General features: G+C 48.4%; 1 protein-coding gene across 6 annotated transcripts in view; it reads right to left on the bottom strand.

The window, feature by feature from the left end:
* LOC149469265 (phospholipid scramblase 2-like) overlaps positions 1–21790 on the bottom strand; it is a 136708-nt gene that overhangs the window by 59514 nt on the left and 55404 nt on the right. For 4 of the 6 annotated variants that reach the window (XM_089669540.1, XM_089669543.1, XM_089669541.1 and 1 more), the window contains exon 2: positions 14505–14537. In XM_089669540.1, coding sequence (XP_089525666.1) covers positions 14505–14517 — 13 coding nt within the window. In that variant the 5' untranslated portion in view covers positions 14518–14537. Of the gene's footprint in view, positions 1–14397; positions 14538–21790 lie in introns of those variants that run through there. The other 2 variants (XM_089669539.1, XM_089669544.1) reach the window with 1 other exon arrangement.

Raw genomic sequence — 21790 nt, 5'->3', positions numbered from 1 at the left:
CTCGGATTCCGTCAACAGTCTTTCTTGGAATCCGTATCCAAGAGACAACAGTTTGCGAGCACGCACCCGACGGTGCAAAAGCTGAACGTCCTCCTGTCCAAGTTGCTGGTGCTGCAGTCCCTCCCTTTCCAACTGGTGGACTCAGCACCTTTCCGAGAAATGATGGCTTGTGCCGCGCCGCGGTGGAGAGTGCCAAGCCGTCATTTCTTTGCCCAAAAGGCAGTGCCAGCCCTGCATTCACATGTAGAAGAGATGGTGGGCCAGTCTTTGAGCATGTCGGTCTCTGCCAAAGTGCACGGCAGCGCCGACGTGTGGAGCTGTAACTACGGTCAGGGACAGTACATGTCATTTACGGCCCACTGGGTGAACGTGGTGCCGGCACAGCCGCACCAGCAACTTGGACAGGTTACTCAGGGACAGACAGAATTGTTACTGAGTGCCAGAGAATTGTTACTCGCACAGACACAAAATTGTTACTTGCACAGACACAGAATTGTTACTCGCACAGACACAGAATTGTTACTCAGGGCCACAGAATTCATACTCAGGGACAGACAGAATTGTTACTGAGTGCCAGAGAATTGTTACTCAGGGACAGACAGAATTGTTACTGAGTGCCAGAGAATTGTTACTCAGGGACAGACAGAATTGTTACTGAGTGCCAGAGAATTGTTACTCGCACAGACACAAAATTGTTACTTGCACAGACACAGAATTGTTACTCGCACAGACACAGAATTGTTACTCAGGGCCACAGAATTCATACTCAGGGACAGACAGAATTGTTACTGAGTGCCAGAGAATTGTTACTTAGGGACAGACAGAATTGTTACTGAGTGCCAGAGAATTGTTACTCAGGGACAGACAGAATTGTTACTGAGTGCCAGAGAATTGTTACTCGCACAGACACAAAATTGTTACTTGCACAGACACAGAATTGTTACTCGCACAGACACAGAATTGTTACTCAGGGCCACAGAATTCATACTCAGGGACAGACAGAATTGTTACTGAGTGCCAGAGAATTGTTACTCAGGGACAGACAGAATTGTTACTGAGTGCCAGAGAATTGTTACTCAGGGACAGACAGAATTGTTACTGAGTGCCAGAGAATTGTTACTCAGGGACAGACAGAATTGTTACTGAGTGCCAGAGAATTGTTACTCAGGGACAGACAGAATTGTTACTGAGTGCCAGAGAATTGTTACTCGCACAGACACAAAATTGTTACTTGCACAGACACAGAATTGTTACTCGCACAGACACAGAATTGTTACTCAGGGCCACAGAATTCATACTCAGGGACAGACAGAATTGTTACTGAGTGCCAGAGAATTGTTACTCAGGGACAGACAGAATTGTTACTGAGTGCCAGAGAATTGTTACTCAGGGACAGACAGAATTGTTACTCGCACAGACACAAAATTGTTACTTGCACAGACACAGAATTGTTACTCGCACAGACACAGAATTGTTACTGAGTGCCAGAGAATTGTTACTCAGGGACAGACAGAATTGTTACTGAGTGCCAGAGAACTGTTACTCAGGGACAGACAGAATTGTTACTGAGTGCCAGAGAATTGTTACTCAGGGACAGACAGAATTGTTACTGAGTGCCAGAGAATTGTTACTCGCACAGACACAAAATTGTTACTTGCACAGACACAGAATTGTTACTCGCACAGACACAGAATTGTTACTCAGGGCCACAGAATTCATACTCAGGGACAGACAGAATTGTTACTGAGTGCCAGAGAATTGTTACTCAGGGACAGACAGAATTGTTACTGAGTGCCAGAGAATTGTTACTCGCACAGACACAAAATTGTTACTTGCACAGACACAGAATTGTTACTCGCACAGACACAGAATTGTTACTCAGGGCCACAGAATTCATACTCAGGGACAGACAGAATTGTTACTGAGTGCCAGAGAATTGTTACTCAGGGACAGACAGAATTGTTACTGAGTGCCAGAGAATTGTTACTCAGGGACAGACAGAATTGTTACTGAGTGCCAGAGAATTGTTACTCGCACAGACACAAAATTGTTACTTGCACAGACACAGAATTGTTACTCGCACAGACACAGAATTGTTACTCGCACAGACACAGAATTGTTACTCAGGGCCACAGAATTCATACTCAGGGACAGACAGAATTGTTACTGAGTGCCAGAGAATTGTTACTCAGGGACACCTAATCGTTGAATTAAATAGTATGTCAGACAACATGCAGAGGAGTGGCAGAGGAGGCAATGTTTTAGGAGCGAGCAGACGTGGCAGCAGAGGAAGGGGTCGAGGCAGCAGTATTCGCAGCCAGAGGCCAGTGCTCCCGGTGTCATCCAGCGGTCGTGTCTCCACCGACAACCCTGCCGTCATTGATTGGTTGGCTCGGTCGTCTTCCTCTTCCCAGGTCACCTCTGACACCTACAGCCAACGGTCGGTGGGTACGTCAGACACAACCGTTAGTTGGCATGGCCCGGGAGCAAGCCCACTGAAATCACGTGTCCTCTACCTGCCCCTGTCCTTTGCTGTTCCCTCACCAAGCGAAGTATCGCATGCTGTGGGCTCAGCCCCACTGTACAGTGAGGAAGAGCTAACAGAGGGCGGTCAGGAACGGGGGGAGACATCGGCCTTTTCAGCAGCCAAGCGAACAAGTACTGGCGAGGAGAGTGGCTCGGTAGCCGGTCTAGAGACAGGTCTGTCTCCTGACCCAGACGCAGCCGAGGGGGCTAGTAGTGAGGCGGAGACCCTACTTGATGATGAGGAGGTTGATCGCACTTGGCAGCCTCGTCGTCATCAGGCAATTTCTTCCGCATCATCAGGAGAAGAGGGTGGCAGCTTGGCAGCGAGCAAAACAGTCGGTGGGTTGCCCAGGAGACAGCAGCAGGGTCGCATCAGTGTCAGTGGAGCCAAACGTCCACGGAGTAGAGCACCAGCTCCACTGCAGCCTACCACCACGGCCAGTAGTGGTGCCGGTGCGCACGGAGGAAGTAGCAGTCAGCCAGTGAAGAGTAGCGGGGGCAAAGTTTCCTACTCGGTGGTGTGGCAATTTTTCCTCAAGCCGCCCGAGGAAGTAAACGTAGCCGTATGTCGACTATGTGGCCAGAAATGCAAGCGTGGCCAGGGGGCCCATGTTGGGACTACAGCGTTGCGTCAGCATATGCAGCGTCACCATTCGGTGGCCTGGGAAAACCGTGATAAACATACGGCGGTTCTGCCTGCCCCAGCCCCCGCTCCATCACCCGCTCCGTTACTTGCTCCGTCACCCGACGTCGTCAATCGCCCTCTATCAGCCAGTCAAGGCTCCAACACCTCTGCTGAGGGGAGTTGTCGCTCGTTGGCATCTTCCGCTCGTTCAGATGCTCCTTCTCCTGCTACTCCTCTTCTCGGATTCCGTCAACAGTCTTTCTTGGAATCCGTATCCAAGAGACAACAGTTTGCGAGCACGCACCCGACGGTGCAAAAGCTGAACGTCCTCCTGTCCAAGTTGCTGGTGCTGCAGTCCCTCCCTTTCCAACTGGTGGACTCAGCACCTTTCCGAGAAATGATGGCTTGTGCCGCGCCGCGGTGGAGAGTGCCAAGCCGTCATTTCTTTGCCCAAAAGGCAGTGCCAGCCCTGCATTCACATGTAGAAGAGATGGTGGGCCAGTCTTTGAGCATGTCGGTCTCTGCCAAAGTGCACGGCAGCGCCGACGTGTGGAGCTGTAACTACGGTCAGGGACAGTACATGTCATTTACGGCCCACTGGGTGAACGTGGTGCCGGCACAGCCGCACCAGCAACTTGGACAGGTCACGACGCTTTTGCCTCCACGTTTGCACGTCCTTGGTCCAGCAAGCATGTCCGCCTCTACCACCTCTTTTTCCGCCGTGTCCTCAGCCGCCACCCCCGTGCCAAGTCCCATTACCCGACCGGCATATCACATGTGCAGGGCGCAACGGTGTCACGCTGTGCTGCACCTGGTATGCCTTGGCGAACGTAGTCACACAGGGGAGGAACTGCTGAGTGTAATGAACAGAGAAATCGACAGATGGCTGTCTCCGCGCAAACTAAAAATCGGAACCATGTTGACTGACAACGGAAAGAACATGGTGTCTGCTCTGCGTCAAGGAAGGTTGTGCCATGCGCCATGCATGGCTCACGTGTTCAATCTGGTTGTCAAGCGGTTCCTAAAATCCACCATCCCACTGCAAGACATCCTTAAAATGTCACGTAAACTGTGCATGCATTTCAGCCATTCCTACACCGCAAAGAACACCCTCATTGAGCTGCAGCGGCAGAACGGAATTCCACAGCATCGCCTGATCTGCGACGTTGCAACAAGGTGGAATTCAACCCTACACATGTTAGACCGCCTTTACGAGTAGCGAAAGGCCATCACCGATTTCCTGATGTTACAAGCGGATAAAGGTACTCCCCTGTGTAACTTAGATGTCAGCCATTGGCAGCTCATGCGTGACACCTGCCGCTTGCTCAGGCCCTTTGAGGAGGCCACGCTATTCGTGAGTCGGCAGGACTATGGGATGAACGACGTCATTCCTCTGTTGCACGTCCTGGAACAAATGCTGTTAACAATGGCTGGTCAGGGTGCGGTAGACGTGGCGCACAGATCTCAACGCCACATGACCCCTGTGGGGGCAGGACAGGAAGAAGAGGAGGAGGTAGAGGAGGACATTTGTGCTCAGGAATTATTGAGTGAAATGGGTGGTTTTTCCACTCAGCGGACAGGAGTGGAGGAGCAGGAGCATCTGGTAGAGGAGGAGGAGGAGGAGACAGAGGACCCAGACGCACCGTGGCAGTATGCTGTGCAGATGGAGGTAGGGAGTCCCTCGCATTCCTTGGCACAAATGGCCCATAGCATGCTCGGTTGCTTGCGTAGCGACAGCCGAATAATAACCATCAGACAGAGGGATGACTTTTGGCTGTCCACCTTGTTGGACCCTCGCTACTGTTCAAAAATGGTGGCCTTTTTCACACCTGCTGAGAGGGAGGCCAAAATAACGTACTATAAAAACCACCTATGTAGTCAGTTGGTCTCTGCCTTTGTGCGCCAACGTCCATCCTCAGACACTGTGGGCCCTGTGCGCTCGCGTTCCGCTGCCATGGCAGCAGGGGAGGGGTGGGGTGGTAGGAGCAGTGGCAGCTCCACCAGCAGCGGCTGCCTCAGTCTGCAGTCGATGATGAGTAGCTTTCTTCACCAGCGCAGTGAGGAAACTACTAACCAGCCGCAGCAGCAGCAGCAGCAGCAGCAGCAGCATCAGGTGGACCTGGAGCAGGAGCTCAAACAACAGGCTTGGGCCTACTTGGACAGCACCCTGCCAACCGAGGTAGACAATCCCCTTGACTACTGGGCAACGAAACTTGACCTTTGGCCCCAACTAGCTGAATTTGCCCTTGAAAGGCTGTCATGCCCGGCCAGTAGCGTGGCATCGGAGCGCGTGTTTAGTGCGGCAGGAGGTATTGTAACTCCGCGGAGGACACGACTGTCCACCCAAAGTGTGGAGAGACTCACGTTTGTGAAAATGAATCAGGCGTGGATTAGTCTGGATTTCAAACCACCAGTTCCTGACACAACTGACTAAATCCGCCATGAATCATGCCTCAAACATGTGCCACTTTCAGGTCTCCTCACACTGCTGGTGTGTTTAATTTTTTGACATAGGGTGCTGGCAGATTACGGGCCTCCTATAGCTGCTGCCAGGCCCCTAATCTGCCATAGGCCCCTATATACCGCCTCCTCATGCTGCTGCTAGGTCCAGAGTCTCTCATGGGTCCCTGTACGGCCTCCCATTGCTGCTGTCTCCATCGCCACACTCTGCTGCCATGTGCCACTTTCAGGTCTCTTCACACTGCTGGTGTGTTAAATTTTTTGACATAGGGTGCAGGCAGATTACGGGCCTCACATAGCTGCTGCCAGGCCCCTAATCTGCCATGGGCCCCTATAAACCGCCTCCTCATGCTGCTGCCAAGTCTAGAGTCTCTCATGGGTCCCTGTACGGCCTCCCATTGCTGCTGTCTCCATCGCCACACTCTGCTGCCATGTGCCACTTTCAGGTCTCTTCACACTGCTGGTGTGTTTAATTTTTTGACATAGGGTGCAGGCAGATTACGGGCCTCACATAGCTGCTGCCAGGCCCCTAATCTGCCATGGGCCCCTATATACCGCCTCCTCATGCTGCTGCCAAGTCCAGAGTCTCTCATGGGTCCCTGTACGGCCTCCCATTGCTGCTGTCTCCATCGCCACACTCTGCTGCCATGTGCCACTTTCAGGTCTCTTCACACTGCTGGTGTGTTAAATTTTTTGACATAGGGTGCAGGCAGATTACGGGCCTCACATAGCTGCTGCCAGGCCCCTAATCTGCCATGGGCCCCTATAAACCGCCTCCTCATGCTGCTGCCAAGTCTAGAGTCTCTCATGGGTCCCTGTACGGCCTCCCATTGCTGCTGTCTCCATCGCCACACTCTGCTGCCATGTGCCACTTTCAGGTCTCTTCACACTGCTGGTGTGTTTAATTTTTTGACATAGGGTGCAGGCAGATTACGGGCCTCACATAGCTGCTGCCAGGCCCCTAATCTGCCATGGGCCCCTATATACCGCCTCCTCATGCTGCTGCCAAGTCCAGAGTCTCTCATGGGTCCCTGTACGGCCTCCCATTGCTGCTGTCTCCATCGCCACACTCTGCTGCCATGTGCCACTTTCAGGTCTCTTCACACTGCTGGTGTGTTAAATTTTTTGACATAGGGTGCAGGCAGATTACGGGCCTCACATAGCTGCTGCCAGGCCCCTAATCTGCCATGGGCCCCTATAAACCGCCTCCTCATGCTGCTGCCAAGTCTAGAGTCTCTCATGGGTCCCTGTACGGCCTCCCATTGCTGCTGTCTCCATCGCCACACTCTGCTGCCATGTGCCACTTTCAGGTCTCTTCACACTGCTGGTGTGTTTAATTTTTTGACATAGGGTGCAGGCAGATTACGGGCCTCACATAGCTGCTGCCAGGCCCCTAATCTGCCATGGGCCCCTATATACCGCCTCCTCATGCTGCTGCCAAGTCTAGAGTCTCTCATGGGTCCCTGTACGGCCTCCCATTGCTGCTGTCTCCATCGCCACACTCTGCTGCCATGTGCCACTTTCAGGTCTCTTCACACTGCTGGTGTGTTCAATTTTTTGACATAGGGTGCAGGCAGATTACGGGCCTCACATAGCTGCTGCCAGGCCCCTAATCTGCCATGGGCCCCTATATACCGCCTCCTCATGCTGCTGCCAAGTCCAGAGTCTCTCATGGGTCCCTGTACGGCCTCCCATTGCTGCTGTCTCCATCGCCACACTCTGCTGCCATGTGCCACTTTCAGGTCTCTTCACACTGCTGGTGTGTTTAATTTTTTGACATAGGGTGCAGGCAGATTACGGGCCTCACATAGCTGCTGCCAGGCCCCTAATCTGCCATGGGCCCCTATATACCGCCTCCTCATGCTGCTGCCAAGTCTAGAGTCTCTCATGGGTCCCTGTACGGCCTCCCATTGCTGCTGTCTCCATCGCCACACTCTGCTGCCATGTGCCACTTTCAGGTCTCTTCACACTGCTGGTGTGTTTAATTTTTTGACATAGGGTGCTGCAAGATAACGGGCCTCACATAGCTGCTGCCAGGCCCCTAATCTGCCATGGGCCCCTATATACCGCCTCCTCATGCTGCTGCCAAGTCCAGAGTCTCTCATGGGTCCCTGTACGGCCTCCCATTGCTGCTGTCTCCATCGCCACACTCTGCTGCCATGTGCCACTTTCAGGTCTCTTCACACTGCTGGTGTGTTAAATTTTTTGACATAGGGTGCAGGCAGATTACGGGCCTCACATAGCTGCTGCCAGGCCCCTAATCTGCCATGGGCCCCTATATACCGCCTCCTCATGCTGCTGCCAAGTCTAGAGTCTGTCATGGGTCCCTGTACGGCCTCCCATTGCTGCTGTCTCCATCGCCACACTCTGCCATGTGCCACTTTCAGGTCTCTTCACACTGCTGGTGTGTTTAATTTTTTGACATAGGGTGCAGGCAGATTACGGGCCTCACATAGCTGCTGCCAGGCCCCTAATCTGCCATGGGCCCCTATATACCGCCTCCTCATGCTGCTGCCAAGTCCAGAGTCTCTCATGGGTCCCTGTACGGCCTCCCATTGTTGCTGTCTCCATCGCCACACTCTGCTGCCATGTGCCACTTTCAGGTCTCTTCACACTGCTGGTGTGTTTAATTTTTTGACATAGGGTGCAGGCAGATTACGGGCCTCACATAGCTGCTGCCAGGCCCCTAATCTGCCATGGGCCCCTATATACCGCCTCCTCATGCTGCTGCCAAGTCTAGAGTCTCTCATGGGTCCCTGTACGGCCTCCCATTGCTGCTGTCTCCATCGCCACACTCTGCTGCCATGTGCCACTTTCAGGTCTCTTCACACTGCTGGTGTGTTTAATTTTTTGACATAGGGTGCAGGCAGATTACGGGCCTCACATAGCTGCTGCCAGGCCCCTAATCTGCCATGGGCCCCTATATACCGCCTCCTCATGCTGCTGCCAAGTCTAGAGTCTCTCATGGGTCCCTGTACGGCCTCCCATTGCTGCTGTCTCCATCGCCACACTCTGCTGCCATGTGCCACTTTCAGGTCTCTTCACACTGCTGGTGTGTTTAATTTTTTGACATAGGGTGCTGCAAGATAACGGGCCTCACATAGCTGCTGCCAGGCCCCTAATCTGCCATGGGCCCCTATATACCGCCTCCTCATGCTGCTGCCAAGTCCAGAGTCTCTCATGGGTCCCTGTACGGCCTCCCATTGCTGCTGTCTCCATCGCCACACTCTGCTGCCATGTGCCACTTTCAGGTCTCTTCACACTGCTGGTGTGTTAAATTTTTTGACATAGGGTGCAGGCAGATTACGGGCCTCACATAGCTGCTGCCAGGCCCCTAATCTGCCATGGGCCCCTATATACCGCCTCCTCATGCTGCTGCCAAGTCTAGAGTCTGTCATGGGTCCCTGTACGGCCTCCCATTGCGGCTGTCTCCATCGCCACACTCTGCCATGTGCCACTTTCAGGTCTCTTCACACTGCTGGTGTGTTTAATTTTTTGACATAGGGTGCAGGCAGATTACGGGCCTCACATAGCTGCTGCCAGGCCCCTAATCTGCCATGGGCCCCTATATACCGCCTCCTCATGCTGCTGCCAAGTCCAGAGTCTCTCATGGGTCCCTGTACGGCCTCCCATTGTTGCTGTCTCCATCGCCACACTCTGCTGCCATGTGCCACTTTCAGGTCTCTTCACACTGCTGGTGTGTTTAATTTTTTGACATAGGGTGCAGGCAGATTACGGGCCTCACATAGCTGCTGCCAGGCCCCTAATCTGCCATGGGCCCCTATATACCGCCTCCTCATGCTGCTGCCAAGTCTAGAGTCTCTCATGGGTCCCTGTACGGCCTCCCATTGCTGCTGTCTCCATCGCCACACTCTGCTGCCATGTGCCACTTTCAGGTCTCTTCACACTGCTGGTGTGTTTAATTTTTTGACATAGGGTGCAGGCAGATTACGGGCCTCACATAGCTGCTGCCAGGCCCCTAATCTGCCATGGGCCCCTATATACCGCCTCCTCATGCTGCTGCCAAGTCTAGAGTCTCTCATGGGTCCCTGTACGGCCTCCCATTGCTGCTGTCTCCATCGCCACACTCTGCTGCCATGTGCCACTTTCAGGTCTCTTCACACTGCTGGTGTGTTTAATTTTTTGACATAGGGTGCAGGCAGATTACGGGCCTCACATAGCTGCTGCCAGGCCCCTAATCTGCCATGGGCCCCTATATACCGCCTCCTCATGCTGCTGCCAAGTCCAGAGTCTCTCATGGGTCCCTGTACGGCCTCCCATTGCTGCTGTCTCCATCGCCACACTCTGCTGCCATGTGCCACTTTCAGGTCTCTTCACACTGCTGGTGTGTTTAATTTTTTGACATAGGGTGCAGGCAGATTACGGGCCTCACATAGCTGCTGCCAGGCCCCTAATCTGCCATGGGCCCCTATATACCGCCTCCTCATGCTGCTGCCAAGTCTAGAGTCTCTCATGGGTCCCTGTACGGCCTCCCATTGCTGCTGTCTCCATCGCCACACTCTGCTGCCATGTGCCACTTTCAGGTCTCTTCACACTGCTGGTGTGTTTAATTTTTTGACATAGGGTGCTGCAAGATAACGGGCCTCACATAGCTGCTGCCAGGCCCCTAATCTGCCATGGGCCCCTATATACCGCCTCCTCATGCTGCTGCCAAGTCCAGAGTCTCTCATGGGTCCCTGTACGGCCTCCCATTGCTGCTGTCTCCATCGCCACACTCTGCTGCCATGTGCCACTTTCAGGTCTCTTCACACTGCTGGTGTGTTACATTTTTTGACATAGGGTGCAGGCAGATTACGGGCCTCACATAGCTGCTGCCAGGCCCCTAATCTGCCATGGGCCCCTATATACCGCCTCCTCATGCTGCTGCCAAGTCTAGAGTCTGTCATGGGTCCCTGTACGGCCTCCCATTGCTGCTGTCTCCATCGCCACACTCTGCCATGTGCCACTTTCAGGTCTCTTCACACTGCTGGTGTGTTTAATTTTTTGACATAGGGTGCAGGCAGATTACGGGCCTCACATAGCTGCTGCCAGGCCCCTAATCTGCCATGGGCCCCTATATACCGCCTCCTCATGCTGCTGCCAAGTCCAGAGTCTCTCATGGGTCCCTGTACGGCCTCCCATTGTTGCTGTCTCCATCGCCACACTCTGCTGCCATGTGCCACTTTCAGGTCTCTTCACACTGCTGGTGTGTTTAATTTTTTGACATAGGGTGCAGGCAGATTACGGGCCTCACATAGCTGCTGCCAGGCCCCTAATCTGCCATGGGCCCCTATATACCGCCTCCTCATGCTGCTGCCAAGTCTAGAGTCTCTCATGGGTCCCTGTACGGCCTCCCATTGCTGCTGTCTCCATCGCCACACTCTGCTGCCATGTGCCACTTTCAGGTCTCTTCACACTGCTGGTGTGTTTAATTTTTTGACATAGGGTGCAGGCAGATTACGGGCCTCACATAGCTGCTGCCAGGCCCCTAATCTGCCATGGGCCCCTATATACCGCCTCCTCATGCTGCTGCCAAGTCCAGAGTCTCTCATGGGTCCCTGTACGGCCTCCCATTGCTGCTGTCTCCATCGCCACACTCTGCTGCCATGTGCCACTTTCAGGTCTCTTCACACTGCTGGTGTGTTAAATTTTTTGACATAGGGTGCAGGCAGATTACGGGCCTCACATAGCTGCTGCCAGGCCCCTAATCTGCCATGGGCCCCTATATACCGCCTCCTCATGCTGCTGCCAAGTCTAGAGTCTCTCATGGGTCCCTGTACGGCCTCCCATTGCTGCTGTCTCCATCGCCACACTCTGCTGCCATGTGCCACTTTCAGGTCTCTTCACACTGCTGGTGTGTTTAATTTTTTGACATAGGGTGCAGGCAGATTACGGGCCTCACATAGCTGCTGCCAGGCCCCTAATCTGCCATGGGCCCCTATATACCGCCTCCTCATGCTGCTGCCAAGTCTAGAGTCTCTCATGGGTCCCTGTACGGCCTCCCATTGCTGCTGTCTCCATCGCCACACTCTGCTGCCATGTGCCACTTTCAGGTCTCTTCACACTGCTGGTGTGTTTAATTTTTTGACATAGGGTGCAGGCAGATTACGGGCCTCACATAGCTGCTGCCAGGCCCCTAATCTGCCATGGGCCCCTATATACCGCCTCCTCATGCTGCTGCCAAGTCCAGAGTCTCTCATGGGTCCCTGTACGGCCTCCCATTGCTGCTGTCTCCATCGCCACACTCTGCTGCCATGTGCCACTTTCAGGTCTCTTCACACTGCTGGTGTGTTAAATTTTTTGACATAGGGTGCTGGCAGATTACGGGCCTCCCATTGCTGCTGCCAGACATGTAATCTGCCATGGGCCCCCGTACCGACTCCTCATGCTGTGACGTTGCAACAAGGTGTAATTCAACCCTACATATGTTAGACCGCCTTTACGAACAGCTAAAGGCCATCACAGATTTCCTGATGTTAAAAGCGGATAAAGGTACTCCCTGTGTAACTTAGATGTCAGCCATTGTCAGCTCATGTGTGACACCTGCGCTTGCTCAGGCCCTTTGAGGAGGCCACGCTATTCGTGAGTCGGCAGGACTATGGGATGAATGAGGTCAAATCGGCCATGGGCCCCCGTACCGCCTGTTCACGCTGATGCTGGTCCCACAGTGTGACCTGGGTCCCTGTACGGCCTCCCATTGCTTCCACTCTGCCATGTACCTCTTTGAAATCTCCTCACACTCCTGCGGTTGTCCATTTTGTCATAGGTTGCTGGCAGATTACAGGCCTTCCATAGGTGCCACCAAGCCCCATATCGGCCATGGGCCCCCGTACCGCCTGGTCACGCTGCTGCTGGGCCCACAGTGTGACCTGGGTCCCTGTACCGCCTCCCATTGCTCCCACTCTGCCATGTGCCACTTTCAGGTCTCCTCACGCTCCTGCTGGTTTCCATTTTGTCATAGGTTGCTGTATGGCCTCCCATTGCTGCTGCCTCCACCGCCACACTGTGGCTCCAAACACTGGTTTTGGCCCCGTGACTGGCCAAAGGAGTGAAGGGTGCAGTGATTCTAAGATCGACGGCACTCATCTGCATGTCATACTGACAGACAGTATTATTTCTCTTCCCCAGCAGACTCCAAGGGCATTTAAATTAAAGGTACAGTGTTCTGCACTAATATTAAGTCTCTCTGAAGCCTAGAAACACCCTTTTTTAAGTTAAATTCACAGCGAATTTATTCGACTCGAATCGAATATTGTCCACGAATTCGCCGAATCAGTCGAATCGAATTTTTCATTTCTTCGCTCATCTCTAATTACAACTACTAGAGAGTCGATGACAGATATGTCTCAGGGCCTGTTCACAGAAGATTTGGACTTTCAGGCAGTATTGCTGCGATTCTGCCAATGATTCAGAATTGTGGCAAAAACACACAATGCGTGTTTTGAGTTTGTTAACAGCACCCCAAAAGCGGTGCAGTTCTGCCAAAATTGTGCCACAACAGAATCGCACAGCAAAATTTTTTGTTTTTTTTAAAAATTGTGCTTAGCCTGTCACCCAGAATGGAGATTTTTTTAAAGCAAAACACGCATAGGTCAGCCCATTGAAGTGAATAGGCTGCCCTATGCACGACATGCAGAAAAGAGTGTAAATCACACTTTGCATTGCAGGAATGTGTGTTCCCACTTGCGATTTTTCAATATCTGAATGGGGTCTCAAAGTTTGTGCCCACTTCCTCAGAGCAGATATTCCATATTACCTTTCCTATATACATCCCAATCAGCAAGTAAGGGCCAACAAGAATCTTGTTGATCTTTGCCTTAGTAACATGATTGCTACGAAAAAAAAAAAAAACAAAAAAAAAAACAAGCATTGTATCCTCTATTAAACCTGAATTTATTGTAGAGGGAGAAAAAAAAAAAAAAAACAAAGTATGTGTGAGTGTGCGCCAAACCAATATAATACTGCAGAGACTTCAATTTCAACTGCAAGCTGATTGTTGATTTCACAGTTTTCATAGCTATCAGAATCAGTTTGTGAAGGTTGTCCAAAGCTGTCCTTCAACAAGCAGTACTATAAAACATTTAGCAGAAAAGAGAAAAGGGTAGTACAGCTAACCAAACTTGACTCGTGTCTTTTCCTTAATCCCTAGTTATTTTTCTTCAATATGTAGGACAACATAAGACAGCCTCTCTAAACTACCCCATAGCTCTAAAAACAATGATCAGATGTTGTGGAAGTCCCAGCACCATTATTTGGAAGGCCTTTTAAATCATTTTGCTTAGTCACCTCTTTAAACAGTGGCCTCTTGTCTCTTTCAGCAGGTTATTGCTCTCTAAAACTACCCACCAACTGCTACAACGGTATGAATCAATAGCAAATGGCAGGTTATTGGTCTCTAAAACTCAGTACTTTCTAGTAGTCTTTTGTAATACATCAGGATCCTCTAGTAGTTTCAACATGTCCGTGACTTCTAAGAAATATATCATATAGCAGTCTCTTGTAATGGTCATGGCAAAAGGGGGGGGGGGGTGCATGCCTCTGCTGGCACCACACAAGCTCATCAAATCTGTCATGCTTTAGCTCCATCACATAAGCAATTTCCTGCTTATTGATGCTATGCGTTCGTAAATGTCATTGTTTGACTTTTTTTAATGGATACAAAAAAAGAAGGTTGAGATGCAGATAGGCACTTGAATGCTTAGAGCTTATAAAATAGGAGGTGCTATAACATTATTAGCTCTGAGAATCAAGGGAAGGACCCTGAAAATGGTTCTGTTAATACGCACCACATAACGATACGTGTACCATGCCAACTGAAGTAGTGTGGACAAAGGGAACCAGAGCAGACTCTTCTGGGTTAGGATTTCAAAAGTAAACTGTTCAATAGCTTTACCTTTCATTTCCATGATGTCAGAAGCGTCCAAACCTATAAAAAAAACAAATATATTAAAAAACATGCTAATACAGTAGGATATGTTATTGAAAGTAAAAAGAGCTGTCATAGATAGTCATCTACAGCTGAATCCACAGAGACATGATTCAATTAATTTGTGTACAAGGTCGTATTGCTACATGCAACCATCACTGTTCTGAAATTACACTCCAAACAAAAAACTTTGTATGACCAAAACGCAAGCACATAGGAAAATATATAAAATAAAGATATATATTTTCAAAGGAGAACAACCATCACATAGTATTGCCCCAGTTACCAGAAGGACAAAAGCCTGCATTAGATTTGTAGTTTGAAAACAAGAATTTGAATCCAATTAATACAAATCAACTACATTCCATATTTGACACTGACAAAATAGGGCCCTAAGCCTTTTGTTAAAACTAAACAAACCTTGGCTAGGCACTTTCAAAGCTTAAAGTTTAATACATTTATTTTGTGATACTGAACCAAACACAGTTACTTGTAATGGTGTACATCTCATTACCTACAAGATGCTACTTCATAGAAAAATTCTTCTTTCATGCTACCGGATACTGTACAGAGGCAGAAGCAATCTTCCACGGTTAATCGCACCAGCTTCTCGCCCACATTCTCCACTTTTGAGCTGGAGAATCTGAGATGGAGATATTTCAAAGTAACGGCCACTGAGATCTCACTTTCATAAACTGGCAGTTTGTGACCAAAACAGTTGTGTGCTGTGATGAGAAGGGACGAACATGTTCGCTACTACTCATCTCAGCTACATAAACCTGTACACGAGAGACCTGCCGTGATCCTGAAGATCAGCTTTTCTCTCTTTTATAAAAACAGACACCATAGTGAATACAGCTTGAAATGAACAATCTTCTGTATGTACTGCAACATTATTGTGATAATCTAAGATTAGGAAGATTCAAAAATAGACATGTTGGGAACAAAAGTTATGGCCTCGGGGATAATTACAAGAATAGGCTGTTCCAGAATCTCATTTTAACAGACGAAAGTTCAAATCATGCACAAACATCAGATGGATACAAACCCTTTTTTTTGGTCTAGAATGTTTAGGGTAGATTTTACCTTTATTTCACATTGAAAAGGCAGGACTCTACTACAAAAACAAAACTTCAATCTTGCATTATAGACTACATTTCTCTCCTAGTAGAATTACAAGATATATGCACAATAACAGGTTAGATTGTAAACTATAATGAGCAGGGCCCTCTGATTCCTACTGTATTGCATTGTAACTGTACTGTCTGCTCTTATGTTGTAAAGCGCTGCGTAAACTGTTGGCGTTAAATCAATTAGTAATATTTATTACTAACCTTTATATATTATAATAATACTGGTAAATAATAAAACTAAGAGAAGCAAAAAGGAACAATGCATTTTATTTGGGTTCTGTACGGGTGAACACACCATAACTGCATTTACAAGAACATTTCTATGCTTTGGAGAAGGAATGCATGATTCAGGTATGTTCATGTGGCCCCAGACTATGTATTTTCTATTACTCCAGTGCAAGTGAATCACTGTCCTCTGGTGCAAGGATTCTAGTGTTTCAGTGTAGAACCTGTGTTATTCGGGCAATGAGATGTACCCAACACTGGACGAGAAATCTATGCACAAAAAAAAAAAAAAAAAGGGTCAGCGTCCAAGCTACGTTTTGTTAGGTTAGTTTTAGGCTTGGCTTTGCTAGAATTAAATCTTAAAGTGTTACTAAACCCAGGACCCTACATTCACTATATCTGGTCTCCCACAGTACACACAACATGGAAATGCAATTATTTTAGTAAATATAAACTGCTAAATACCTTTTCTCATCAGCAATTAGAGTAGTCTTGGGACTTCAGCAAAGCACTAGTTAAAGCTTGTAGGAGTTTTCTTTTCTTCTCTAGAAGGATGCAAAACCCCTGATCCTCTGTCTGGACAGTACTGATTGGCCCTGTGCTGATCACATGCACTCTCCCAAGAAAAAAAAACAAAAAACCACACAGCAGCACTACACACCTCTAGCAATACACACTAAACTGAGCATGTGCCTACAGGTTCAGTCTGTCTCATCAGGTAAGCATTTGAACAAGAGGAGGGGGAAGAGAAAACAGGACCAGCCTTTTTACACAATGCAGAGGATTAACCCCTTAGGTTCCACAGTGATTATAACAAGCATGCTTTACTGCATATACAGACTGATTTTACTGTTGTGGGTTTAGTAACACTTTAATGTCTCTCCCCGATATTCCTGTGCATTGGGTCCCAGTTTCTAACACCTTGGGAGTCCATTCAAAATTAATAGGCTGCCTTAATGCAACACAAATTTGCAGACTTTTAATTGGTAAAGAAGAGTATTCACTCCCTTGTTCTATCTCGCCTTGACTATTGTAACTCCCTCCTCATTGGCCTACCTAATCGCAGGCTATCCCCTCTTCAGTCTATCATGAATGCTGCTGCCAGACTCATCCACCTTACTAACCAATCCATATATGCCACCCTCTCTGCCAATCCCTCTACTGGCTTCCCACTGCCCAACGGATAAAATTCTAAACATTAACAATAACATAAAGCCATTTATAACTCTGCCCCAAATTACATCCCCAATCTTGTCTCCAAATACCACCCAAACTGTACGCTCCGCTCCTCGCAAGACCTACTCTCTAGCTCCCTTGTCTCCTCCTCCCATGCTCATCTCCAGGATTTCTCCAGAGCTTCCCCCAACCTCTGGAGCTCTCTACCCCAAATTTATCAGACTATCGCCTACTCTGCTCACTTTTAGGCGATCTCTGAAAACCTATATCTTCAGGGAAGCCTATCCTGCCTTCAGCTAATAATGGAAACTTCTACTCTTCCAACCAGTCCATCCCCCACAGTTACTATCTTTTGTACCACTAGCCCCTCCCTCCTAGATTGTAGGCTCCAAGGAGCAGGGCCCTCCTATCCCTCTTGTATTGAACTGTATTGTCTCCCGTTATATTGTAAAGCACTGAGCAAACTGTATATTAATAATAACTAGAAAAGCTACAATTTCTGGGGAAATTGTGTGAAGTGTTCTTGCCTCCACCAGTAGTCTACAACTGGAGTGAGTGGAGTAACTGGGTGGAGTGGCTGGAGTAACTGAAAAGGTTGGACTGGGCAGAGTAACTTTATGGACTGGGCAGAGTAACTGTGTGGAGTGTTTGGAGTGAATAAAGATAGTAAACATTACACTAACCAATTGTATGATCAAATTTAAAAAGTGCACATGGCAAGCTTGATAGAGTGAGAAATGCATTTCAACTTTAATTTATATAGCACATTTAATTGCAATGCTGTTGCCTAAAGTGCTTCACAGTTACATTAAAACATATAGTTATAAAAACATTAGCAGCATTATCACCTCAAATACTCTCTACTGTAGAAAACTTATTTCCAAACCTTTAACCAGAAGCCGGCCAAACTGTCACGAATTCAAAATTAGATTTCAAATAGGGCAGAGAAGAGCGGTTAAAAACAAACTGCTCCAAATTTCTCACTTCACTGGCGTCTTCAAATGGTCGTAGTTTTAAAAACTATAAATCCTACAGCGAAGAGCTTTATATTGTGAGAATCACAAGACCCAGACCTACATTCAGATGCATAGTATGTCTCTGAAATATTAAAAATGAAGGCACAGTCGCAGTTTAGAAATTGCCCTTCAAATTTGAGGTGGCTAGAGTGCAGTTTCAATGAATGTCAATGGGCGGCGTGAGTTGCAAACAAATGGTCATATTGTGAAAACTATCAGGACTATAGCTTAGCCGAGGACATTTTTAGTGGCAGCAGGGATACCTGAACGTTTTGATATAAAATTTGTGTAGGTGGGCTTGAAAATGAGGGAGTGATGGCAGTTTAGAAATCATGTCCTGATTTTTCAGCTCCCACTCTAGTTTTGAACATTCCGCCATTCACACCTATGGGACCAATTTCACCACAAAAACGCTGATATTTTGTTAACCATTTGGCAAAACGTTCCACAAAGTAATAGCACACCAATCGGGAACAATCTGCACGTTTCAGTATATTACCGTCTATGTAGTGTAAAAACTGTGGGAGGAGTTAGGGTGGTAAATTTGGCTATAATATAATATATATGTGAGATAACAGTAAGTGGTCTTGCCATGCAAGAACACTTAAGGAGTAAAGCATCCCAATATTTAGTGTAGGATACAATTTTATGGTTTGTAATACTCAGGACAGCTGCAGTGGTTTTGGCGCAAGAAGCCTCACACCAAAACTTCCAGCACCATACTCTTGGCCCAACCAATTAACTGCATTGTGGACGGTAGGGGGAGCAACAAAGCCTCACCATTGCACTAGGTTTAATGAAACTGCCTCCACTTCCTTCAAGGTCTGTGCTTTATGTCCTGCCTCTAGAAAACAGTGGGGTTTAATTACGAAAGTCGGTTCACTCAGAATGTCGTGCAGTTGTGTATGGTAGCCAATCAGCTTCCTACCTCAGCTTGTTTAATTAAGCTTAAGCAATAAAACCTGGAAGCTGATTGATTTCGATGCAGTAGTGCACGAGATTCTGAGTGGACCAGCTTTAGTAAATAAAACCCCAATATGTCAAGTCTCTCTTGCCCTTCTATCCCAGCCTCTTCCTTTGGGTTTCAAATAAAGTACATGCTGTGAGGAGTCAGTCAGTCTCACCTCTTCAGAATGGCAAGACCTATCCAACCATGCTTTTTGTAGCGATTAGTTTTTCTTGATGTTGGTATATGGTTAATGCTCCTCGTTTAGTACTGGAGATGATGTCTGGCCACCTGGTGACAATTTACTAAAAGACATCCGTTGGTGAAGATCTGCAGTTTGGAACAGGGAGCATAGACGTTGGGGACGGGATTGTTGTCAGATTCATAGATTAGGTCAGATATGACAGGAGTCAGGACTTTTAAAAAGTAGTTTCTAAGTTTTGTTATTCTGCTGAGCTTGTATCCAGATCTACTGCCTGGTTGCGGTTATCAGCAAGGTGCAACAGAAAGAAAAAAATATATATTATCAGTGATAAAAGCTGCTTTTCGAGCCTTATGTATATACTTATCAAAAAGGCCATATGAACAAAACAAAAACGAGTTCAAAGTTTGGTTAAAACAGAACTCCACCTGAAAAAGGGAAGTTCTGCTTTAAGGCTTTGTCCCCCGCTCCCCGTTACGGATTGACACCTTTGGGGAGCAGGTACCCAAACTTGACAGGTACCTGCTCCCACTTCCAGTGCGATCACTTAAGGCGGTTGGAAGTGGAAGCTGTCCTCCCCCTCCCTGTAGTCTTCTGGGACATTCACAGAACGCAGTGCTACACGCGCATGCGCATTAGGCACCTGGCTGTGAAGCCGAAAGCTGTCAAAGCCAGGTGCCCACACTAAGGATGCAGGCACTAGGGAGAGAAGACGACCAGTGAAACCAGTCATGGCAAGAACACAACGCTGGACTGAGGGACAGTTACCGTATTTTTCGCCGTATAAGATTCACTTTTTCTTCCCCAAAACTGGGGGGGAAATGTCAGTGCATCTTATGGAGCGAATATGGAGCGGCCGGTCCGGTATTTCCACCGCGGCCGTGTCAGAATACTGGGCCGGCTGCTCAGCTCTGCAGCGGAACCTTACCTGTTCCTCTATCCAGCGGCGTGCTGTCTTCCCGGCTTCTGTAGTGTGGGCACTGGGCATGACAGCCGGGTGCCAAGTGCGCATGCGCAAGAAGCGGTGCTTTTTGTGAATGGTAAGGCGATACCTGGGACACATGACAGATCCCAGAAGCCGCCGGACCAATCACAAAGCGCAAGTGCTTCTCGCTCATGCGCACTGGGCACCTGGCTGTCATGCCGAGCGCCATTACAGAAGCCGGGAAGACAGCGCGCGGCTGGATCGAGGAACAGGTAAGATCAAACAAAAACTCTGCGGAAGTAAGAGCGGGTACCTGTCAAATTCAGGTACCTGCTCCCCACCTCCCCAAAGGTCAGCAATCATCTGTACTGTCCGCAGTCTCTGGTCATCCCTGCGCTGTCCGCAGTCTCTGGTCATCCCTGCGCTGTCCGCAGTCTCTGGTCATCTCCTGTACTATGTCTGCAGTCCATTAGTTCAGAATTTTTTTTTTCCTGTTTTCTGCCTCTAAAACCTAGGTGCGTCTTATGGTCAGGTGCGTCTTATACGGCGAAAAATACGGTAAGTGTCAATTTTAAAACTCGGCAGCTACAGATTTTGTTGCTGTTGAATTTTAATTTGTTTTTATTCAACTGGAACTCTGCTTTAAGTCTGGTACATCTGTATATACCCAGCGGTAAACTGTTTTAGAAAATTAGCTGAAAGTATTCTGAAACACTTGTTAGCCTAGAGGGGAAATATTTCTTTAAAAGAAAAATGCAAGGTCCCCTTAACATGGATCCCACCTACCCCTTGTTGGGGGGGGGGGGCTGGTAACACTTTATTATTACCCTCCCCACCTAGGGGAGAGCAACATCTACTTTTTTCTGATGGAATCTCAGGAATGTAAAGTACCCAAAATCTAGGTGAGAAGATGCTCCCAGCACTGTGCTCTAGTGTTTTCTTGCAAGGTTTGAGTGCTCAACATTCCCCAGAACTTTGTCAAGACAAGATTATGATCATATAAGGCTTAGGCCCCTTACACATGGGAAGGACGTTGTTGAGATCAGCAGGGGATCTGTTTGCTGATCCCATGCTGATCAAAATTACAGGTCCTTTCACGATTTTTGCAAAACAGACATGGACCGAGCTCTGATTCTATAGGTGGCTGGGAGTACACAAATTCCGCTGTTAGTTTATACCCAACTGCCCTCCGATTGATTAGATGGAGGAAGACATTTCCCTCTCAGTTTTTTAACACTGGATGTTAGTTGTCGTATACAATGTGTCCTTTTCCAGCAATCCACATTAGTTCTCGGATTTCCATCTTTTAACAAAATATGATGCTACCATTTTGTCTTGAACAAGCAATAGACATAACTATAAATTCCAAATAGGGAATTCAAGTTTGGAAGATCTGCTGGATATTCAGCCATTTCATGGATCCGAATTTCAACTATACAGTGACAATCCAATCTACATGGGAGAGAAAGGGGTCTGAATATGCCGGCTCACAAAAATTCACAATTTACAATCCTACTTATATTGCAAGTACTGCAGTATGTAGGAAACACCCCACTCGAGTGTATGTGGCTCATTCTCTCTTTGCTTTAGCATTCCTTCTGTCTCGAAGTCCTCCAAGTCTTGGTATGGG

Source organism: Staurois parvus, unplaced genomic scaffold, assembly GCF_062004578.1.
Source record: "Staurois parvus isolate SC_StPar_1 unplaced genomic scaffold, SC_StPar_1.0 ptg000078l, whole genome shotgun sequence".
NCBI lineage: Eukaryota > Metazoa > Chordata > Amphibia > Anura > Ranidae > Staurois > Staurois parvus.
Note: the sequence above shows the minus strand (reverse complement) of the source record. Positions and strands in the feature narration are given on the sequence as shown.